The sequence below is a fragment of the Uloborus diversus genome, unplaced genomic scaffold (assembly GCF_026930045.1).
Source record: "Uloborus diversus isolate 005 unplaced genomic scaffold, Udiv.v.3.1 scaffold_1227, whole genome shotgun sequence".
Classification (NCBI taxonomy): domain Eukaryota; kingdom Metazoa; phylum Arthropoda; class Arachnida; order Araneae; family Uloboridae; genus Uloborus; species Uloborus diversus.
In genome coordinates, this window is record NW_026557907.1 from 950 (window position 1) to 21050 (window position 20101).

The 20101-nt window shown below is 35.2% G+C and overlaps 3 protein-coding genes across 3 annotated transcripts in view; 2 read left to right on the forward strand and 1 right to left on the reverse strand.

The window, feature by feature from the left end:
- Positions 1-12783: 12783 nt before the first annotated feature.
- Positions 12784-14927, reverse strand: LOC129232516 (zinc finger protein 613-like; the record flags this gene model as incomplete). Its single annotated transcript, XM_054866656.1, has 2 exons — positions 14474-14927; positions 12784-14374 (listed from the first exon to the last, which is right to left on the reverse strand). Coding segments are annotated over exons 1-2 (1854 nt in total), but the record flags the coding sequence as incomplete, so codon positions are not given.
- Positions 14928-15524: 597 nt separating this feature from the next.
- LOC129232517 (uncharacterized) lies at positions 15525-16781 on the forward strand. The gene has a single exon (XM_054866657.1). It carries the CDS (start codon positions 15525-15527, stop codon positions 16779-16781), a length of 1257 nt encoding a protein of 418 aa, XP_054722632.1.
- Positions 16782-18435: 1654 nt separating this feature from the next.
- The window catches only part of LOC129232518 (uncharacterized), a gene marked incomplete at its 3' end in the record, with an annotated part of 36543 nt that continues 34877 nt past the window's right edge, over positions 18436-20101 (forward strand). The window contains exon 1 of the mRNA XM_054866658.1: positions 18436-18443. Coding sequence (XP_054722633.1) covers positions 18436-18443 — 8 coding nt within the window. The remainder of the gene's footprint in view (positions 18444-20101) is intronic.

Consider the following 20101-nt stretch of genomic DNA (forward strand, 5'->3'; position numbering starts at 1 on the left):
GGCCAATAAGCTGGTTCATTGCAGGTCATATAAAAAAAATCCCTATGCAGGGATATTTTTTACCCACTCTGTAGTGGGTTTAATCGTTTATCCCTATTTCTGCTTTGAGCCAGTTCACTGCATTTCCTTTGTAAATGCATTCTCAAATTTTTACCTTGAATAAAACTTAAAATATAAATTGATACAAATACAAGAAAGAAATCATTTGTTTTAGAATAAAGTTTATGTTGTGATAAAATGTGTTAACCTTGATAGCCAAAACTGAACAAGCTTTTCTTCTCCTGCTTAAAAAAAAATTTCTTAAATGCGGTTAAACCCTTAATAACTTGAAGTCCCAAGAGATTGGCTAAAACCTTCGAGTAATCCGTAGTTCGAGTTATTAAAAGTTCTATTCCCAGCCTTCTGAAGAATGATTTTTATTTATTTTTCAGATATAGGACCTAATGGATAAATTACTATAACCATTATAATTTAGATTAGAGATGTACCGAGTACTCGGTAACTACTCAGTACTCGGCCAAACTTTGATCAGGTACTCAGCCAATACAAATACAAATACAAAAGTGACGACCAGCAACAGGCTCTGGGCCCAGCTAGACTGGTCCTAGTCAATTTACAATCCCCAGTGAAGATCAATGGCCCTCTTAAAACTGTCTACTCCTTTGCTCATTACCACCTCTTCCGGTAAGCTGTTCCAAGGTACCACTACCCTGCTAAAATAATAATTTTTCCTAATATCCATGTTAGCCTGAGATTTAAATAGCTTAAAACAATGACCCCTTGTCCTGTTTTCAGTGCTAAACTTTAGCCCCGTAACATCTTTCATTTTAATAAATTTAAACAGCTGAATCATGTCCCCTCGGTCTCTTCTTTGCTCAAGACTGTACATTTTTAGCCTTCTAAGCCTGGAATCATAATCTAAGTGGGAAAGTCCACTTATTAGCCTTGTAGCCCGCCTTTGAACCCTTTCCAATACATTAATGTCTTTCTTAAGATAAGGAGACCAAAACTGAACAGCATACTCCAAGTGGGGTCTTACCAAACTTCTATATAAGGGCAGAAGAACTTCTTTAGATTTATTTGAAATAGATCTATTGATAAACCCAAGCATCTTATTGGCTTTGTTGCTAGCAATGCTGCACTGTTGGCTAAACTTTAAATCCTGACTTATTAGGACCCCCAGATCAGTAACTTTGTCTGCCTGACTAATGACTGAACCTTGCAAATAATAACTTGTACACTTATTTCCATGCCCTAAATGTAGCACTTGACATTTCCCAACATTAACAGCCATACCCCATTTATCAGCCCACTCCGTAATATGATCTAGATCCTCTTGCAGCTGATTTGCTTGTTCTTCATTTTCTACAGTCCCCATAACTTTGACATCATCAGCAAAACAGTTCATGTTCCCAGAAATATTTTTGTGAATATCGTTCATAAAGACAATGAACAAAACAGGCCCTAACACTGATCCTTGAGGAACCCCGCTTAAGACCTCACTCCAATTAGAATAATTTCCCCTTACAACTACTCTTTGTTTCCTTCCGGTCAGCCAATTTTTTACCCAAATGAAAGTTTTCCCTCCTATTCCTATATCAGCTAATTTGCTAAGTAGAGCAACATGCGGTACCTTATCAAAAGCTTTTTGAAAATCAATGTAAACAACATCTACAGGATTCTTATTGTCCAAAGCCATGGTAACTTTGTCATAGAAATGTAATAAATTAGTTGCACAAGATTTACCTTTCCTAAAACCGTACTGAAAACTAGTAAATAGATTATTAGTCTCTAGAAAATTTACTATCTTAATTTTCATCAATGTTTCAAAAATTTTGCAAACCACCGAAGTTAGATTCACACTTCCCGCACTCCCTTTAGACCCTTTCTTGAAGAGCGGTGTAATGTTAGCCAGCTTCCAGTCCTCTGGCACTGTCCCCAAATTATAAGAAGCATTGAAAATGTTTGCGATTACATCTGCTAATTCCTCTGCACATTCAACTAAAATTTTCGGATAAATATTATCTGGCCCCGGAGCCTTAGTCTCTTTAATTTTTTTCAAATGAAGTAAAACGTCATCCCTGGAAAATACAAAGTCCTCAAGCTGTACTATAGCTTGTGTCTTGTTGGTGTCAACTGTTGAGATACAGTTATCGTTAAAAACACTCGAAAAAAGGTTATTAAGAACATTAGCAATATCACTATCGTCCTGAATTAAAATTCCGTGCTCATCAACCAGTGGCCCAATATGACTATTTCGAACTTTCCCCGAATTAGCGTATGCAAAAAACCTCTTGGGATTCCTGTTTATGTTATCTGCCAGTCTTTGCTCCAACTCTCGTTTCTGAATCCGTACCAAATACTTAAATTTACGCCTTGCCTTACAATATTGGAGCCTATCTGCACTGTGACCTGTTTCTCTAAACCTATGAAAAGCAGCTTGCTTGTAATTTAGAGCGTCTTTAGTTTCCCTGGAGAACCACTTTGGCCAAATTTTAGTGTTGACACCCTTTCTCCTAAAAGGAACATGATCCCTAACCGTATTCGCTAGATTTTCCTTAAACTCTGTCCACTGAAGATTCACATCGCTATTGTCCAATCCAGAAGAAAAAACTGCTTTCAAACTCTGCCGAAGTGCCACAAAGTCAGTATTTCTGAAATTGGGCACAAACCTAAAATTCTCTACTTTGTGCATATCAAATTTAATCCCAAACCTAATACTGTTGTGGTCACTATCTCCAATGTGTTCCCCTACACATAACCCCTGAACAGAGCCTTCCATGTCGCAGAAAACTAGATCTAAAATCGCGTCCTGTCGAGTACCCTGAGTTACAATTTGATCTAAGAAACAGTCACCAATTACTTTCAAAAAATCTTCTTCTCTGCTATTACTATGGTAAAAATTATTCCAATCAATTCCTGGAAAATTAAAATCTCCCATTATGATGACTGACCCCTTGCTAGAAATGTCACTAATAATACTAAACATCTGTTCGTCTTGACCCTGGCTTAAGTTGGGTGGCCTATAAATATTCCCCAAACGTAGTTTTTTGCCCTTATTACTAATCAACTCCATCCAAATCATATCAATCTCATTAGGTTTATCATTAATTACCAATTCATTGCAAATTAAAGTGTCTCTGACATAAAATAAAACCCCACCACCTCTTTTACCAATACTGAGTAGTTGTAAAAAATTGAATATTGTTCAAAGCAAATTTCACAATTAATAAAAAAAGTGCAAGCATATAATATACTGCAATCATTTACAATTCAAATTTACAAGTCAAATTCAAATTTTGAGAATAATGAAGTTCATTATGTTTCAGTGGAGTAAATCTTATATTTTAATGCCCCAAAGTTAATGATACTTATTTATTAAAACTGGGACAAAAAAGGTAAGTACAGAAAACATAAAATTTTTATACCATTAAATGAATTTTTACCACAAACAAAATTATTTATAAGAACATAAAAATACCTTTCCTTAAAAAATAAAACAACGGTAAAAGCACAAGTGTGCAGGAACACTGCAGACACGTGTTTTGGCATTATGAGGAATGCTTTTATCAATGTACAAAATCTGAGCTTATAGAATTTAAAACATCCGACAAAAGCCAGATTTTTTAACATTCATTAGCTTACATTTTATGCACTGAAAAAGATGTTTCTTGTAATGTAGAAACACATTTCTGCAGTGCTCCTGCACATTTGGGCTTTTAACAGTGTTTCATTTGTTTTTAAAAATTATTTACATTTGGTGGACTAGAAGTGTAGATTGATACAATTCGTTTTAATTTCAACTTGATTAATCCTACATTTTATGTATTTGTTTATTTTTAATTTAAAAAATAACTTATTTGTAAAATTATTGACACAAACAAAATCTTTTAAATAATGCGAAATTAAATTTCAGCTGGAATTTTGTTTTAAAAATTATTATTCGAACATGGAGGTCTATACTACTATTCCACTGAGTTTAAAATTCGTCACGTGTGTGTTAGTGGTTCTTCTTAAAACATAATTGGAATTTGGTACTCGGTACCTCGGTACTTGGCGGCCAAGCAGTGAAAGGCAGAGTACTCGGTAATTAATCAAAGTGCTACTCAGTACATCTCTAGTTTAGATAGCATTAATTAGTAATGCTGCTCTAAAATACTGGCATCTACCATACCCTAATCTGGGCAAGTCACTACTATGATAGGAACCCTCGGGTGAGATGTAATGTGATGCTGCTCAAGACAAGGGAATAAATTTTAGTAAGAAACTTCGAAAAAGGGAGTTATTTTTGGTTGCTTACATTTTTTATTGCATCTTAAAACGTCATTAAATTTGTATGTAGTAGTTCCTTTTCTCTTCATTTCAGTTCTTATCGCTTTTAATCGTCTTTATGTCCTGAAAGCAGATTATTTGAGTCAAACAGAAAATGAAGGCTTTTTTTTTTTTTTCAATTTTAGTCCAAATTTAGTCTTTCAAAATTTAGCCAGCAATGAAATTTTAGGACGTCAGCCAAATATAGCCTAATTGACTAATTTTCATGTAATCTTGCATCACTGTGTGCATTGAGGACTATTGTACATAAATTTTCCCACTCACATGAACTGATAAGCAAGGCAATGAGTTAAAGGGAGGAAAAGCACTTTTTTTTTTTGACTGCATTTTTATGGAAACAAAACTTGTAAATCCTTGACTTAAAAGGAGCACATTTGAGATATACAGGGTGATTCTGAATTCATCATCAATATTTGGTGGGGAGGTAGGGAATAGGAAAAGAACACTATTTCACATAGGAAAGCATGGGCACAAACGAACGCATGACGGTGTAGAGGGCGGTGTGTGTCCGCATCTCCCATGAACGCGCATAGCTGTCTGCCGTGTGCAGCCAGTCGTCATTCAACAAGGTGACTTCGCAGAAGTAACATGAACCGGTACACGTTTCAAGAACTTGCAGATATGCATCTAACTTACGGTGCCGCAGGAGAAAGCTGTCTTAGAGCTAGGCAAATGTATGCAGAGCGCTACCCCAACCGGCGCATGCCACAGCATCAAATGTTTTCACGTGTGCATCGACAACTGTGCGAAACTGGATCATTTGCTGGTATTAATGTTGATCGAGGCAGGCGCCGATCAACACGGACAGTTTCAGTCGAGGAAGCTGTCCTACAGTCTATCGAAGAACAGCCAAGTTCTAGCACACGAGGTATTGCTCGCCAGTTTGGAGTTTCACAATCGTCAGTGTGGCGGATACTACACGAGGAACGTTTACATCCTTTTCATTTGCACACAGTGCAGTTACTGGAAGCAGAGGACTATCCCAAGCGTGTTACTTTTTGTCAGTGGTTCATGCAGAGAACAGCCGTTGATCCCAATTTCCCAACGTATGTTCTTTTCACAGATGAAGCGTCCTTCACTCGTGAAGGTGTCTTCAACACACACAATTCGCATGTGTGGGCTAATCAGAATCCACACGGTACGAGAGTTCGAGCTGCGCAACAACGCTTTGCCGTCAATGTGTGGACTGGGATCGTCGGCGACTGTTTGCTGGGACCGTATTTACTACCATCCCGTTTAGATTGCGCAAACTACCTCATATTTCTTCAGACTGTGTTACCGGGTCTTATGAATGAGGTTCCTGCTGTTATTCTCCGGCGAATGTGGTTCCAGCATGACGGCGCTCCAGCACATTTCGCAAATGATGTGCGTTGTTACCTGACCAGAAAATTTGGAGCTCAATGGATTGGTCGCGGTGGACCGGTTTGTTGGCCACCACGGTCACCGGATTTATCTCCAATAGACTTCTTTGTATGGGGTGCCATGAAAACCATGGTGTACGAGACCCCTGTTGCCAGTGATATGGACCTTGTAGCACGCATATCGGTTGCCGCCGCAAACATCCGGGAAACGCCAGGCATATTCCAGAAAGTTCGGTTGTCCATGCAACGTCGTTGTGAGGCATGTAATCTAGCAAATGGTCAGAATTTCGAGCACCTCTTGTAAGTCTGTACAAAAGATGCACAAATAAATGTTTTTTCTCTTAACACTTTCTTGTTATGTTTTCTTTCCATCATTTAACCGGATTCATATTGCCCTACTACATGACGTCTGCGCTCATGCTTTCCTATGTGAAATAGTGTTCTTTTCCTATTCCCTACCTCCCCACCAAATATTGATGATGAATTCAGAATCACCCTGTAGAGACAACTTTGTATTGAAAACACTAAATTGTTTTGGGACCGAATGAAAACTTAATGATAAAGGAAGGCAAAAGTATTCAGGCTTCGAGTTATTGAGAGTAGACTGTATTTTCCTCAATTACGGATAGTAACAACATATGATAAGAACAAACTGGGATGTAAAATGTGTATAGTTATCAGGAAAATTTCAACACCGTCACATATTACAGTATAAATAATTATCAGGAAATACAATGCAGTTAACTAACTTGCACAATGCAAACATAGATATTAATGCCAACTTAATGCAATGAATCATGACATTAAAAATTTAAGTTAACCAATTACTGTTACTTTTTTTTCTTCTTGTTTTAAAGCAAATGGATTTTTTTCTCGGTATGCAAATAGATACCAACAACATGCATTTGAGCAACAACAAAATTGTAGTAATTATTAAATGACACAAATACAAGACTTAATAAATAACATCAATACTAAAATAAACAAAAAAAAAGGTCTAATTTAAATTTTAAATACACTCCTGTTTGCGAAAATTGCAACACCACAAAGGACTTTCGCGAGTGAGCTGAAAATTGCTGGAAATGTAAAGTAAGGCATGATATGCAAACGATTAGAATTGCAGACCGGTAGCGACTGGGTATGCTGGGCAGCGCCCACTGAACGGCGGATCAAACCGAATATAAATAGAAGGCTGTAGCAAGGCCTGTATGATTATTGGTGGTTATATGCTAGAGTCAACATTAACTGAATCTTTATTATGCCTCTTCGACAAAAGAAAGTGAAATTTGAGCAAATTTCGGAGTTTGAACGAGGCAGAATCGTTGGCCTTCGTGAAGCTGGATTGTCTTATCGTGCAGTATCCACTTGTGTGCAGTGTAACAGCAGCACAATCATGCGTGTTTGGAAGCAGTGGTAGACAAGGGTCGGACAGCTCGGAAATCCGGGAGTGGACCCCGAAATGTGACGTTTGCTCGCGATGACAGACACCTGGTGTGTATGGCGCTGACGAACCACGCAGTTTCTTCTAGACAATTGACAGCACAGTGGTCAACAGCTGCAGATGTTTCATTGTGTGCTTCATCAATTCGGAGACGTCTGCTGCAGCGTGGGCTGCGCACAAGTATTCCTTTTATAAAGGATTCCTCTCACGCAAAACCATTGCCGCCTGTGGCTACAATGGGCCAATGAGCATAGGAGCTGGCATACTGATTGGCAGCAGGTCGTCTTTTCTGACGAATCTCGCTTCAATTTGTGGCACCATAATGGCCGAATTCGTGTCATTCGCTATGCCGGTGAACAACACATTCCGGAGTGCATTATTGAACTCCACAGTGGACGAACACCCAGAGTTATGGTCTGGGGTGCCATAGCATATCATGGACGATCACAATTGCTACGAATTGTGGGCAATTTTAATAGTACCCGATACGTAACGAAGTTTTACAAACCCAAGCTATTCCTTTCCTGCAAGGATTGCCAGGGGCTGTATTCCAGCAGGATAATGTCCGTCCACATGTCGCCAGGACTTTCAGATCCTACCTTGATTTGTGGTAGGTACAGCTTCTTCCTTGGCCTACATATTCCCCGGATATATCACCGATCGAACATGTGTGGGATTTCGTTGGGCGGCGTCTCGCTCGTGATCCTCGTCCTGTTGCTTCAACAGACAAACTTTGGTTGCACAGGCAGATATTCAAACTTTGTTTCACTCACAGCGAGTCGGGTAGCAGCTCTTATTGCGGCGCGTGGTGACCACACACAATACTAATTTCTATCTCTTTTTACTGTTTGTTTGGTTTGAAAATGTAATCATTTATTTGTACCATTACCACATAACTGTGTATTAAATTTCATTTAACTATGATGCTTCCTTCATGATGTTGCAATTTTCACAAACAGGAGTGTAAATAGAAATGTGAGCATTTTGCAGATTTCCAGAACCTTTCAGTTTATGCTCTTTTTTCTTTCATAGTATCCAAGTAAATAGTTAAGTTTTAAAGATGAATGAATTGTAACTTGATTTTGAAAAGTGCAATGCATAAAGAGAGGGTGATCAATTTTATAATTGAACTTTTGTTGAAATTGCGCTTTTGAATTTTGGCAGTAAATTTGAATCTTTTAAATAAAATTGATAGCTTTTTGACAGAAATATTTGACTGATATTTTGACAGAATATTTCCAATTAAATTTGTAAATATTTTTCTTGAATAGGAATAATAAATGATGGAATGAAATAATAAGTGAATGAATGAATAACTAGGAATTAAATTAGAGAACAAAAAAGAAAATAATAGAATAAAAGAATAAGAAAATCAATAGATAAGTGAGATAGTAAATTAAGTAGAGGATAATGTAAATGACTTAATAAATGTGTTATTTCACTTTGCCCAGTATGCACTTGACAAATTGTGTATTAAACATTTCAAGTCAAAATATATTTTTTGAAAAACACTGCACTGAACACCGGAAGGTCTCAATTAATATTTGAAATGTTAACAAAAACTGTTTTTGATATAATATTATATATTAATTGCAAATGTGCTTTAATTTTTCCTGAAATATAGAGATGCAGTTGATTTCATTTGTGTAGCAAAATTGATAAATTTTGGTGTGCTTTCATGAATTTTATTTTATGTCAGTTTATTCATTCATTTTTTTTTTTTTTTTAGTTTTGGTGACAAAATAAAAGATAAAAAGATAAATCCGTGGTTATGTTTATTTTTTACCAAAAAAAAGTTGAAAATGATTTTTCTTTTTATAAAACTATTCATTTTGATGCATTTTTTGTTTCTTTTTTTATTTTGCAAACATTTTTTTCAATAAAATAAGCCAATAAATAAGCTGCCTTTTTATTGTTTCTGTTTACTTTACTTTATTTATATATTTATTAGTTTTTACTATTCAAAATTATACAGTGGGAGAAATATTTATTTTTACTAACCTCTCTTAAAAGTACACTTAAATGTTAGCCAAAATAATTTAACTTAAAAGTGTTCCAAAAAGAAAACCCATTAACAGTTGAAATTTACAGAAAAAAAAACTAACAGTTTGAGAAATAAATTTTATGAAAATTCTATCTAATCTATCTTTATTTTTCTACTTTATTTTTGCATAAGAGCGGCATATTTTGTTGCTTAAAACCAGTTTCAAATGTTAAAACGGCATGTTTGATATAATTTGTAACCTTAGCTGATTGAGAACATATTGATCAATTGATCTTATGCTAGAAACTGGATACAGGAATGAAAGTGGACTTGTTTAGTTCTAGTCAGAACTTATTTTTGTTTAGAAATCCGAGTGCATTTGCCATAGCTGACCATACATGCAGACAAGGGCGCCGATATGCAAAATTGTAAGGGGGGGCTCAGATATTTTCACCATGGGTTAGGAGGGTATTTTCTCCATGGAAACCGATTTCAGGAGATTAGAGTCATTAAAATATTTCATTTTTAATAACTTATTCATTAATGGCTGGAGAATAAATGTTTTTACATTTTTGCAAAGAAAAAAGTACCAAAAGCAAGAAAGTTTTTATTTCAAAAAAGGGGGGGGGGCTCGAGCCCCCAACCCCCAGCCCCTATTATGGGCACCCTTGCATGCAGACGATTGTAGAAACAAATTCAATGCACCATGTGGGAAAAAACATTTGAAAACTTTAGTGTAGCTAAACAAATTTAGAAAAAAAAACTATTCTTCAATGTCACTTCTTGAAAATTAAGAATGATTAAAAACAAAATTGAAGCATTCAAGAAGTTTTTGAAATTTTTTGGGGTTTGGAAATAAACAGTATCCTTCTTTCTACATGTCTCAGTATTATAACCAAATTCAAAAAGAACAAAGACATATTAAACAGAAACTTCTCAAAAAAACTAGTTCTCCAAGAAAGAAATGGTAGTGAGAAAAAGTTATGTTACTAATATTGGACACAAACTAAATTAATAAACTATCCTGTAAATTACTGCATAGTATTAATTGTATGAAGAGGGAGAAAAGATGAGCTTTTTACATTTATAAAATATGATTTTGTACATCTCCACAGTTAAAACACTTCTAGTACACATCATAGACTACCTTACCCTACAACATATTAATTACATTTTTCATTTACTATTTTGAAATTTAAAAAAAATAACACACAATACAGTTGACTTTTATTGAATTTGAAATTTTGAATATTATTTATTACAGTAAACTATGTTTCTCACCAAAGAGAAAGAACTTTAAAAAAAATTCAGCATTTTAACACACTCAAAGTCAACACAAACAAAAAAAATTATAAAACTATGCAGTTATGTGATTTTTGAAAAACAAGATAATTTAAAAATATAGGCTATCAGAGATAATTACTTTTTAAAATTTTCAAATGATTATTTTTCCCCAAAAATACTTGTTCCCAGTTCCAGTTTAACTTTCAGGAATAAATTTTTCAAAACTCGATGCTACCCATAGGCTGCTCTAAAGCTTGAAATTTGCCACTCTACCCTACCACACATAAAGCATTGGAGAGGATCTTTACCTTCACTGAAAAACTTAATTTTAGTCTGTTATACATGAATAAGTGCTATTCAACTCAGTGCTGTGCTTGCGGGGGGGGGGGGGGGGTGTTCTCCAAAATATTTGGAGTCATTGAAAAAATATTGTAAATTTCAATTAAATTGGTTTAAAAAACATACAAATATATTTAAATATAGGTGATAAGTAAAAATATCAGCTTTTTGAACTGAAGTAATAAATTTAAACTGACCTCTTTTGGTCAAACAACAGTTTATTAACCCTGAGATTAACCCTAAAAAAATTGGTTCCCCAAATACTTTATTCAAACTAAGCACCGATTAAAGATAAGGATTTCTGACAAAAATGTGATCACATCCTCGCTAGATACAGCATCAAAGGTATAACACAAAATAAGTTGATTGGAGCAGTATATTAATAAAAGTCAACTGTACTATACATAACTTTTAAAGTGCAGGTCAAAGAATGTAAAAATTAACTCATTGAAATTTCAAGAGGAAGAAAATATGAAAATTATGTTTTATAACACAGGAGTTCATGACTTAATAAACAACAGTAAAATGTGTAAAAATATAATAACACATAAAATTTGAACTTTTAATATAACAGAAAAAAAAAGGCTCTCCTCTGATATGCCCCCCTCTTGGCGAGATTTTAATTTTTCGCTCGATACGAAAATCGCCAATAAGGCGATAACTTGGCAACCCTGGTTTTGCAACTTGAACGCTGGAAAGTAGTTTCTCGCTCGAAGTCTGTCTTTTTGCACGTGTGTGTATGGTATTAGGTAGGTGCTTATATGTTCCGCTCTTAGGGAGATTTTAAGTTGAATACTCTAAAATAAAGTTTCAATTCAAACTTTATTTTAGAGTATTCTTTTTCTTGCTGTTTTTTAATGTTAATTTAGTTGAATTTTCTATTTTAATTGTGAGTTCGGTTTGTGATGTTGTCCAAATGTATCAATTGAAATTTTTGAATGAATCTTCTTTTTCTTTTTCGTCAGGTCGTCCAACGTTTGGACGTACCGGAGTCCTAAATAGATTTTTTATATATATATTTTATATTTAAATATTTTTGTAAAGTAATGATAATAAAAAATGGGATAATTTCCCTAAGAGCGGAACATATGTGCACTGCCTCACGTGAGGAAGTAAAAGAAAAGTAAAAAAGATAAGTGAACATATTTTGAATTATTGTGTTTTTAGTGTGTTTCTGGTAGTTTGTATTTTGGTCTGGTTGGCATTTTTATAGCACAAAAATGGTGTTAATTTCATATAAAATCTGTGACTTTATTGTATACTGAACGGAGGAGATCTGTGACTTATATCCGACTGTGATGTATATTAAAAGTCGGAGGGATAACGGACCGAGCGGCAGCGAGGTCCTGGCGAGCCCAAGGTCTCATAGTACTTTCGTAATGAGACCGAGGCAGGGCCGGCGAGCCGAGGTCTCATTACGAAAGTACTATGAGACCGAGGGCTCGTATCCCGGAGAAACAACGGAAAAAAATTAATGCATTAATTTCATTAAATAATTAATGACATAATTTGAATTTTTCCTGTTGGCGCTAAAAAAGCATCGCTAAGAACGATGTATGACATATGACGTCATACATAGTTTTCTTGGCGACGCTTTTTTGGCGCCACAGGAAAAAGTCGCCAAGAGGGGGGTATATCAGATTTGTTCCAAAAAAAATATTAAATTGATTCATGCAAAAATTTCAGGTCGTATTTCATAATGTTAAAATATGTTGCTCTTTACAACCATTATCAGACAGCACAGCAGTCTGGGATAGTGATGTTTGCATGTGAGCTTGGGCATGAGAAACATTTTGAGCTTGGGCAAGTGTTGTTGGTACATTATGTGTATGTGAATGCACATGTGTGTGTGCAATAGAAGTTGACATATTGTGTGTTTGTACAAGGGTGGTAGGTACATTTTGTGCTTGCATGTGAGTGGTTGTCACATTGAGAGCTTGAGCATGAGTAGCTGGTATGTTATGGGTCTGTGTATGGGTTACATGTGTAGTTTGTGTATGAGCATGCGTTTCTTGGTTGTTATGTGCCTGAGTTAGTGTTACTTGGGTATTATTATGCACTGTAGCATGATCTGCTGGTAAATTTTGTCCTTGCTGAGGCTGAGGATTACAACCACTTTGAGTATGAACTGTTGTTGCCTGGCAAATATGAACCTGAGAATGTGGTGTTGATATCCTCAATGGCTGAGTGTGTGAAGGAACAACGTGTGACTGAACAGAAGTCTGCATGCTGGAAGAAGGTACAAGCACAGCTTGTGTATGAGATTGTCTCATGGATAGAGAATTGACGTGTGGAGATGACACTCTCATAACTTGTGAATGAGATGTTGGTACATGGGATTCAGCATGTGTGGATGACATGGCTAAGTTATGAGCATTAGGAGGTGGTACAAGACCTTGGACATGGGATGATGGCACAACAACAGGTTGGGATGTGGGAGGTAAATGTGATTGGATGAGGGATGTTGCTAAGGGATGAGGCTTTATATCAGAGGATGTAACTCTATGTGTCTGCTTCAATGTCATAGGAGCAGCATGAGCTTGAGATGTTGCTACACTCTGCGATTGAGCGACAGAAGTCGAGATGCCTTGGGATTGAGTGGCGGAAGTAGGAACACGTAGAGGCTGAATTGGTGTAGATGCCAGAATTGACTGCGCAATGGATGTTGGCACAAGTAGGGATTGAGCTATTGATGCAGGTACTATAATTGACTGGGCAATTGAGGAAGCAAGTCCAGATTTCTCCCGAGCATGGCGCTTAAAATGAGATTTTAAGTTACCTTTAGTTGTAAAGCCTTTGCTACAGACACTACAAACATGAGGCTTTTCACCGGTGTGGGTCAAATGATGCTTTTTTAAAGCAATTTTCTGCGAAAATCCACGACTACAGATGCCGCAAACATGAGGCTTCTCCCCTGTGTGTGTGAGATAGTGCTTCTGGAGATTACCTTTTGTGGTAAACCGCCGCTTACAAACACCGCACTCGTGAGGTTTTACACCGGTATGTGTTAGCATGTGTTTCTGCAGAGCAATTTTTTGAGTAAAACCTCTGTCACATACATTACATAAATGAGGTTTTTCACCGGAATGAGTTAGGAAATGGATCCGAAGATTGTTTGCTTGCCGAAAACCCCTTTGACAGACACTACAAATGTGTGGCTTTTCTCCAGTGTGTATTAGATAATGCTTACCTAAAGTACTTCGCTGAGAAAATGTTCTTTTGCAAATCGAACATTCATGAGGTTTTTGCCCGCTGTGAACAACATGATGATTTTGTAAATTTCCTTTTGTAGAAAAACTTTTTTTACAGATGTCACACAAATTCATTTTGGGAGCCAGATTATTGTTAGCATTTAGCAAAAACTGTTTCTTTGCCAAAACATTATGAAATTCTTTGGCATAAGGACTAGATGTTTGAACTTGCTTGTTGAAAACTTCAGAATTATCAAGTCTTTTGCTGAATACTTCCCCATTATTAGTTCGCTTGTTGAAAACCTCAGGGTTTTCTACTCTCTTTCTAAACATGTCCACATTTTCCAGTCTTTTGTTATATATTTCAGTATTTTCTTGTCGTTTATTAAAAACATCATTTTCAGGTTTTTTATGAAATTCTTCCGTCGTTTCAATTTTTTTGCTGTAAACTTCTCCAGTTTCAGATCTTTTATCATACGCTTCAGAATTGTCAAGTCGTTTATTGTATGCATCTGAATTTTCCAATCGTTTACTGTTGAACAGATGTGAATTATCACTCCTTTTATGGTAAGCGTCAGAAATGTCGTGCCTTTTGTTATAAAGTTCGATATTTTCCAATCGTTTATTACACAAATCAGAATTATCAGCTTCAAGTCTTTTATTATAAAGCTCAGCACCTTCAAGTCTTTTGCATATGCAGTTTTCATAATGCAAACTATTGAAAGCAAAATTTTTAAAATTCTGATCGCTACCATTAGGAACTTGCATAATATATTGATAATTCTGCATTACCTTCATACTCATTATGGAAATTTACAACTTACACTGCTACACCCGTCGAGTAGTTTAATAGTAAATTGTAAACACTGGTTTTAACACACACCACAAACTTTAACAACTGCAAATAGAATATACCGTTTAATTTATATGATGGAAGCATAATACTTCAAAGTAGGCACTAATTAGCACTATTGAGAAAACTTGAATTTTTTTTTTCTTTTCGCTCTTGTCTTCGCCGAAAGAAATAAACAGACTCCATTTAAATTTAGTTGAGAGCTCAACTCAGCTGCTCCTACCTAGAAATAAACAACTGAGAATTGATGAGAAAGTAGTTATGATTAGGAAGGCATATATAAATATTTTTTTCGAGAGGTATACTTAAAAATAAATATTTAAAAATGCAAAAAAGAACATTATTTCATATTTTGCCTAAGGAGGCATCAAACAGAATCTGTTCTTCGCTGTAACCGCGGAATTCCTAATACACTTGTCATTTCAGAAAAAAAATAAACAAAATGCAACTCACTCTATGCAAGTCATTTCATTATTATTTTTAGTTGCTCATTTGCATTAATTGTGAAAGCATAACAAATTATTGCAATTACTTAATTTCGTCAATGCTAAAAATGTGTTCAAGCATTATGTCACCAAATTTATGGTTTTATGTGAAATTCCAGAACTTTATTTCACGTGTATCATCATTTGCCTCATTGAGTAAAGATTTTCGTTGAAGGACCTCAGAAGGTAATTGTTTCGACTGATCATTCGAATTTTAGGTTTTGATTTATTTTAATTGATATCTGAAAGAAGTCATGGCATCCAATATCAACATTTTACAATTACCTGATTTAGTATTATATAAAATTTGTTCTTCTATCAAATGCCCTGTCGATTTATTGCATTTTGGAAATACTTGTACACAGCTCCGAAAAATATCAATGTCCCGAAGAATTTGGTGGAACCTTGCTTTTGAATGGTGTAAGGGTTACTGGTTCTTTATTAAAGAATATCCCACGGATGAAAATCCAAGAGATTGGGTACTTAACCTTCTAAAACAATGTTCCACATTTTCATCCAGCACTGAACTAAGATGCATTTTTTCAAACGGTGAACTGTGGCAAAGAGTTGAATCTAAAAAATTCCGTTGCTTTCTTGGCCTGCTAAGATGGGCATACATCAAGGAAAAGGAGGATCACCCCGCCATCCTTTACGAACAGTGGTTATATGACATTGGTCTTTATTGTCGGTTAGGTCCTCCCATGGACTTCTCTGCCGACAACTTCGAGTTTTCTGAAAATTCGATAATAGAGCTGTGTAAACTTGGTCAAGCTGCAGAACGTGATCTTCGAAGAAGAAGACAGCCAAACAAGGACCCTAAGTATTATGTCAAACGTATAGCCAATTCTGAAGGACAGTGGATGAAAGATCTTTTTCCATCAGGATCCCATGGAACTATTTGTCCTCTTCTGCTTTGCCCATTTGAAAATTCCGATTCAGGTGAAGTCTCAGGCATGCAAGGTCTTGCAGTCTGTCTCAGCATCGCATTGGAGAAGCGCTTGTACAACCAGTATAAAACATACTTAAACCCTGTACATCAATTCTGCGATGTTATCAAAGTATTCTCTACAGTGTTTATTTCAGAGATCAATCTTGCCAGAAATCAGCTTAGTACTCGAGTAGATTCTTTATCTTTGAAAGATACGATAATGATGTTAGTCACAGAAAATTCATTCAATGCAGAAAATCTTGACATTGTCATTAACCTTTTTGATTTAACATTTAGCGTCAAGGAAATTCTCCAAGATGTTCATAATTTGTTAATTGAGTATGGCAGCATTGACTGCATTGTGGATAGTGTTAGAATGCGTTTGAGGGTAGCCATGTTGGATGAAATCACTAATGTGTTGTTTCCTGCAGGCTGCAATTGTCATTTAATTACCAGAGTCAATTTAACTGATAGTGATTTAATTGGGGGTGATAATGCGAAGCAAGAAATGTCTGCTGCTGCTTTTATTTCAAAGTATGGTGTTTTGGTTACTTGGCATTTAGTAGGTCGAATGAGATTTTAAAAACCAAGAATTTGTTAACATGGTTTCAAGAACACAAGTTATGCCAGTTTTTTGGTACTTGTGGCTTTAGAATGCAAAATAATGTTATGCATTTCAATGAAAATATGGTTCATGTTGGATTGCTTCACATGAATAATTTAAAAAGCATTTCTCATTAAATTTCTATTGACAAATGCATACCACTCAGTACTGTAGTTAAATATTTGGGCGGGAGGGAGAGGGGGTGTTTCTTTTATAGAATAGACATCATGATTGACACAGTTTTGTTTGGCCAAAAAAAGGTCGCTTTAGATTAATTATGCCAGCTTTAATTTTAAAAAGCAAGCTTTTTTTTTTTGTTAGTTTTACTGTGTCAATTAAATTGTTTTAAATTTGCATTAGTTTTGCATTAATCTTATATTTTGTAAAATGCCCCCCCCCCTCCCAAACTACTGCTCTGATACCAATAAACATATCAAAAGCTAAGAAATTAAAGGTTGGCATGAGTATGCCAAACCCCTCTCCTGCAGACAATGGTGCATCCACCCTAATTGCTATGATGTACCCTTTCCCCTCCTGCAAAAGGAGATCAAACCTCTTCTTAAATCCCCCCTTCCGTGAAAATTTTGATGGTGCAATTTGCAACCTCCAGAGTTAATTGAAAAACTAAATTTAAATAACGGACTAAAATTAACATAATTTACAACTTAGATTTTTTTTTAAGAATCAAAACTACTACTAGTTTAAAGAACATTTTTCTTGCTCTTTCTTTAGCAGATGATTTTATTGCAGCTTCATCATTAATCGAATTAATAATGTATCATTTTTTATGAATTATATTAAAACTGAAAGGTTAGGTAGTATCTCTAGACACAGTGAAGAGCTCAAACAGTTTTTCCTTGTATTAAATATTTTTAAAAAATTGATGCTGCCTATGAGAACTGATATGGATCTTTGAAATTATTTTTTATCAAAAACCAAAGATCATCCAAAAGTTCAAATAAAATGGTCAAGCATAAGGGGTCATTCACAAATGATTTCATGCTCTGAGGGGTAAAGTGGTTCGTGAAATGGTGAGTTTGTGACAAAGGGAAAGAAGATGGTAACAAGAAGTACGACATCACACATTTTGGTTGAAATAAAAACTTTTCTATTGCATGGACGCTCATATGCAAAATTTTAAGGGGGTTCAGATATATTCCCCATAGTTTAGCTGGATATTTTCCCCATTTAAACGGATTTCAGTACAGATTACAGTTATTAAAATTTGATATTTTTAATAACTTATTCATTAATGGCTGGAAAAGAAATGCTTTTTCATTTTTGCAAAGAAAAAAGGGCTAAAAGCAAGGAAGTTCTTATTCATAAGAGGAGGGGGTGCAAGCCCCCCCCCCCCATGTGGGCGCCCATGTTCCATAGCAATGTTTATGAAATATAGTGTCACATGTGACAAGGAAATGGGTAAGGTGAAGTGTAACTATTTGTGACAGAGGAGGTGCTTTGTCACATGTTGAAGCTCAAATACGTTGAAAAAAATTGTCACATCATTTATGGATAACCCCTAAGGGAAAATGCATTTTTATTACCATCACTGTGTTTACCATTAGTAGCATTGCAAAACTATTCTTTGATTTTGATGAAGATATGAAGTGCAATACATGCAAATAATTCAGCCATGGGAAGGTAAAGGGTAGCATCTGCAAATTTTTCTTTTCCTTGCGTTTTTGTCATCTATTATATCTAAGCTATTTCATACGAGCTTGCTTATTTGATTTCCACTGAAAATACAGCACAAAAAAAGTCAAATTCCAACGTTTCTCTATTATTAAATATCGAATCCGAAATGCGTTTGGTCAAAAGTCTCAAAAACTGCAGATACTGCCCTTTACCTTCCCACGGCAGATCAATATTGTTTGTTTTAAGTCATGTACAGTCAAATTTATATGATAGAAAATATATTCATTGTAACTATATTGGTACCATTCCTACACAATAAGACAAGGTATAGATGAGGTATTCTATTGAGGAAATACAAAAGCAACGGCTGCAACTGGCACGGCACCCAGCGAGGTGGATGGTCCTATTTAATGCATCAATCCCCAGTGAAAAAAGGTATTATTTTAGACAAGATTGTTATCATTAGTTGCATTTACTGCTAAATGTATGTGATACTTCTCCGTGTTTCCCATAGCAAACTCTTTGTTCAGTCATTTGTTTGTTTACCTACCAATGTGAGATACTCTATCGTTGAACATTGTTTTATTATTTATTCTTTTGAATGTTTCATAATGTTAAAATCCTTTTTAGAAAGCTTTTTTTTTTTTTTGTATGATGGGAGAATATTTATACATTTTTTCTTTTTATGATATTTATTTTTTCTGTAAATATTATGATATTGCAAAAACTGGCTCCTCTTTAAAGTTTGAGACTTTCCTATGTGCTATTAAAATTTTTAAATTATTGCTGAGCACTGCAACAATATTTCAACAGAAAACTACAACTTAAAATTGTTAATTTTGCTCCAGATTTTAAATTTAACTCTTGTATTCCTTATTGGTTGCGATTATTTACAATGATAAATGTTCAAACATTTTATTTTAGGAGCTCAACTGTATTGTTTTCTCTTTTGTATTTAACTTTTAGGTTTAAAACTTTTAAATCAATACTTAGTGCATTGTTATATTCATGGAGAGTTTCTTCAAACATATTTTTATTTAAAGCTCACTAAGGCTATTTATTTATGTAATGAATATATTGGTTCATTTTTGTGTTTCCTTTTTATGCCTTTCTCCTTCCTTATAGCCTAAAATATGTTGTTTATTTTTTGGATAGTTATGGTGTTGTGGTAAGAAATATTTGATTAAAACTCATTGGATGTAAAGTTTATATACAGGATGATCCAAAAGTCACGCAAAATACAAGTTTTGTTTTTAAAAATGCACAAAATCTGGTCTGTAGTACATAATATATCTTATTTTTCGTAAATGATAATATCTTGCCATTCGATGTCATGATAAAATCTCTGTTGCTGTTTTGTGTTATTATGAGTAGGGAACTATTTACTTGGTTCAAGACACAGAGGAAAAGAATTTTTATGATTGAACATAATTGTTTAGACTTGTGGCAAATGACAGTTTACTGCTTCATAACCTGTTTTCAAGAAACTGAAAGCGTTCTTGATCAAAAATTAAGTGGCACATGTGAACAACAACAGATCAAAGACGGCGGGCTTTGATCAGTTCTCACACATGACAAAATGGAAGAAGTCGTTGAAGAATGTCATTGTTGACAGGGGCGCCCTGATGCAAGTTCGTAAGAGGTCACTGTGACCTCCAAAAAAT

Excerpts from the sequence above, each read along its gene's own strand:
- LOC129232517 (XM_054866657.1), top strand. The coding sequence starts at position 15,525 with ATGGCATCCAATATCAACATTTTACAATTACCTGATTTAGTATTATAT.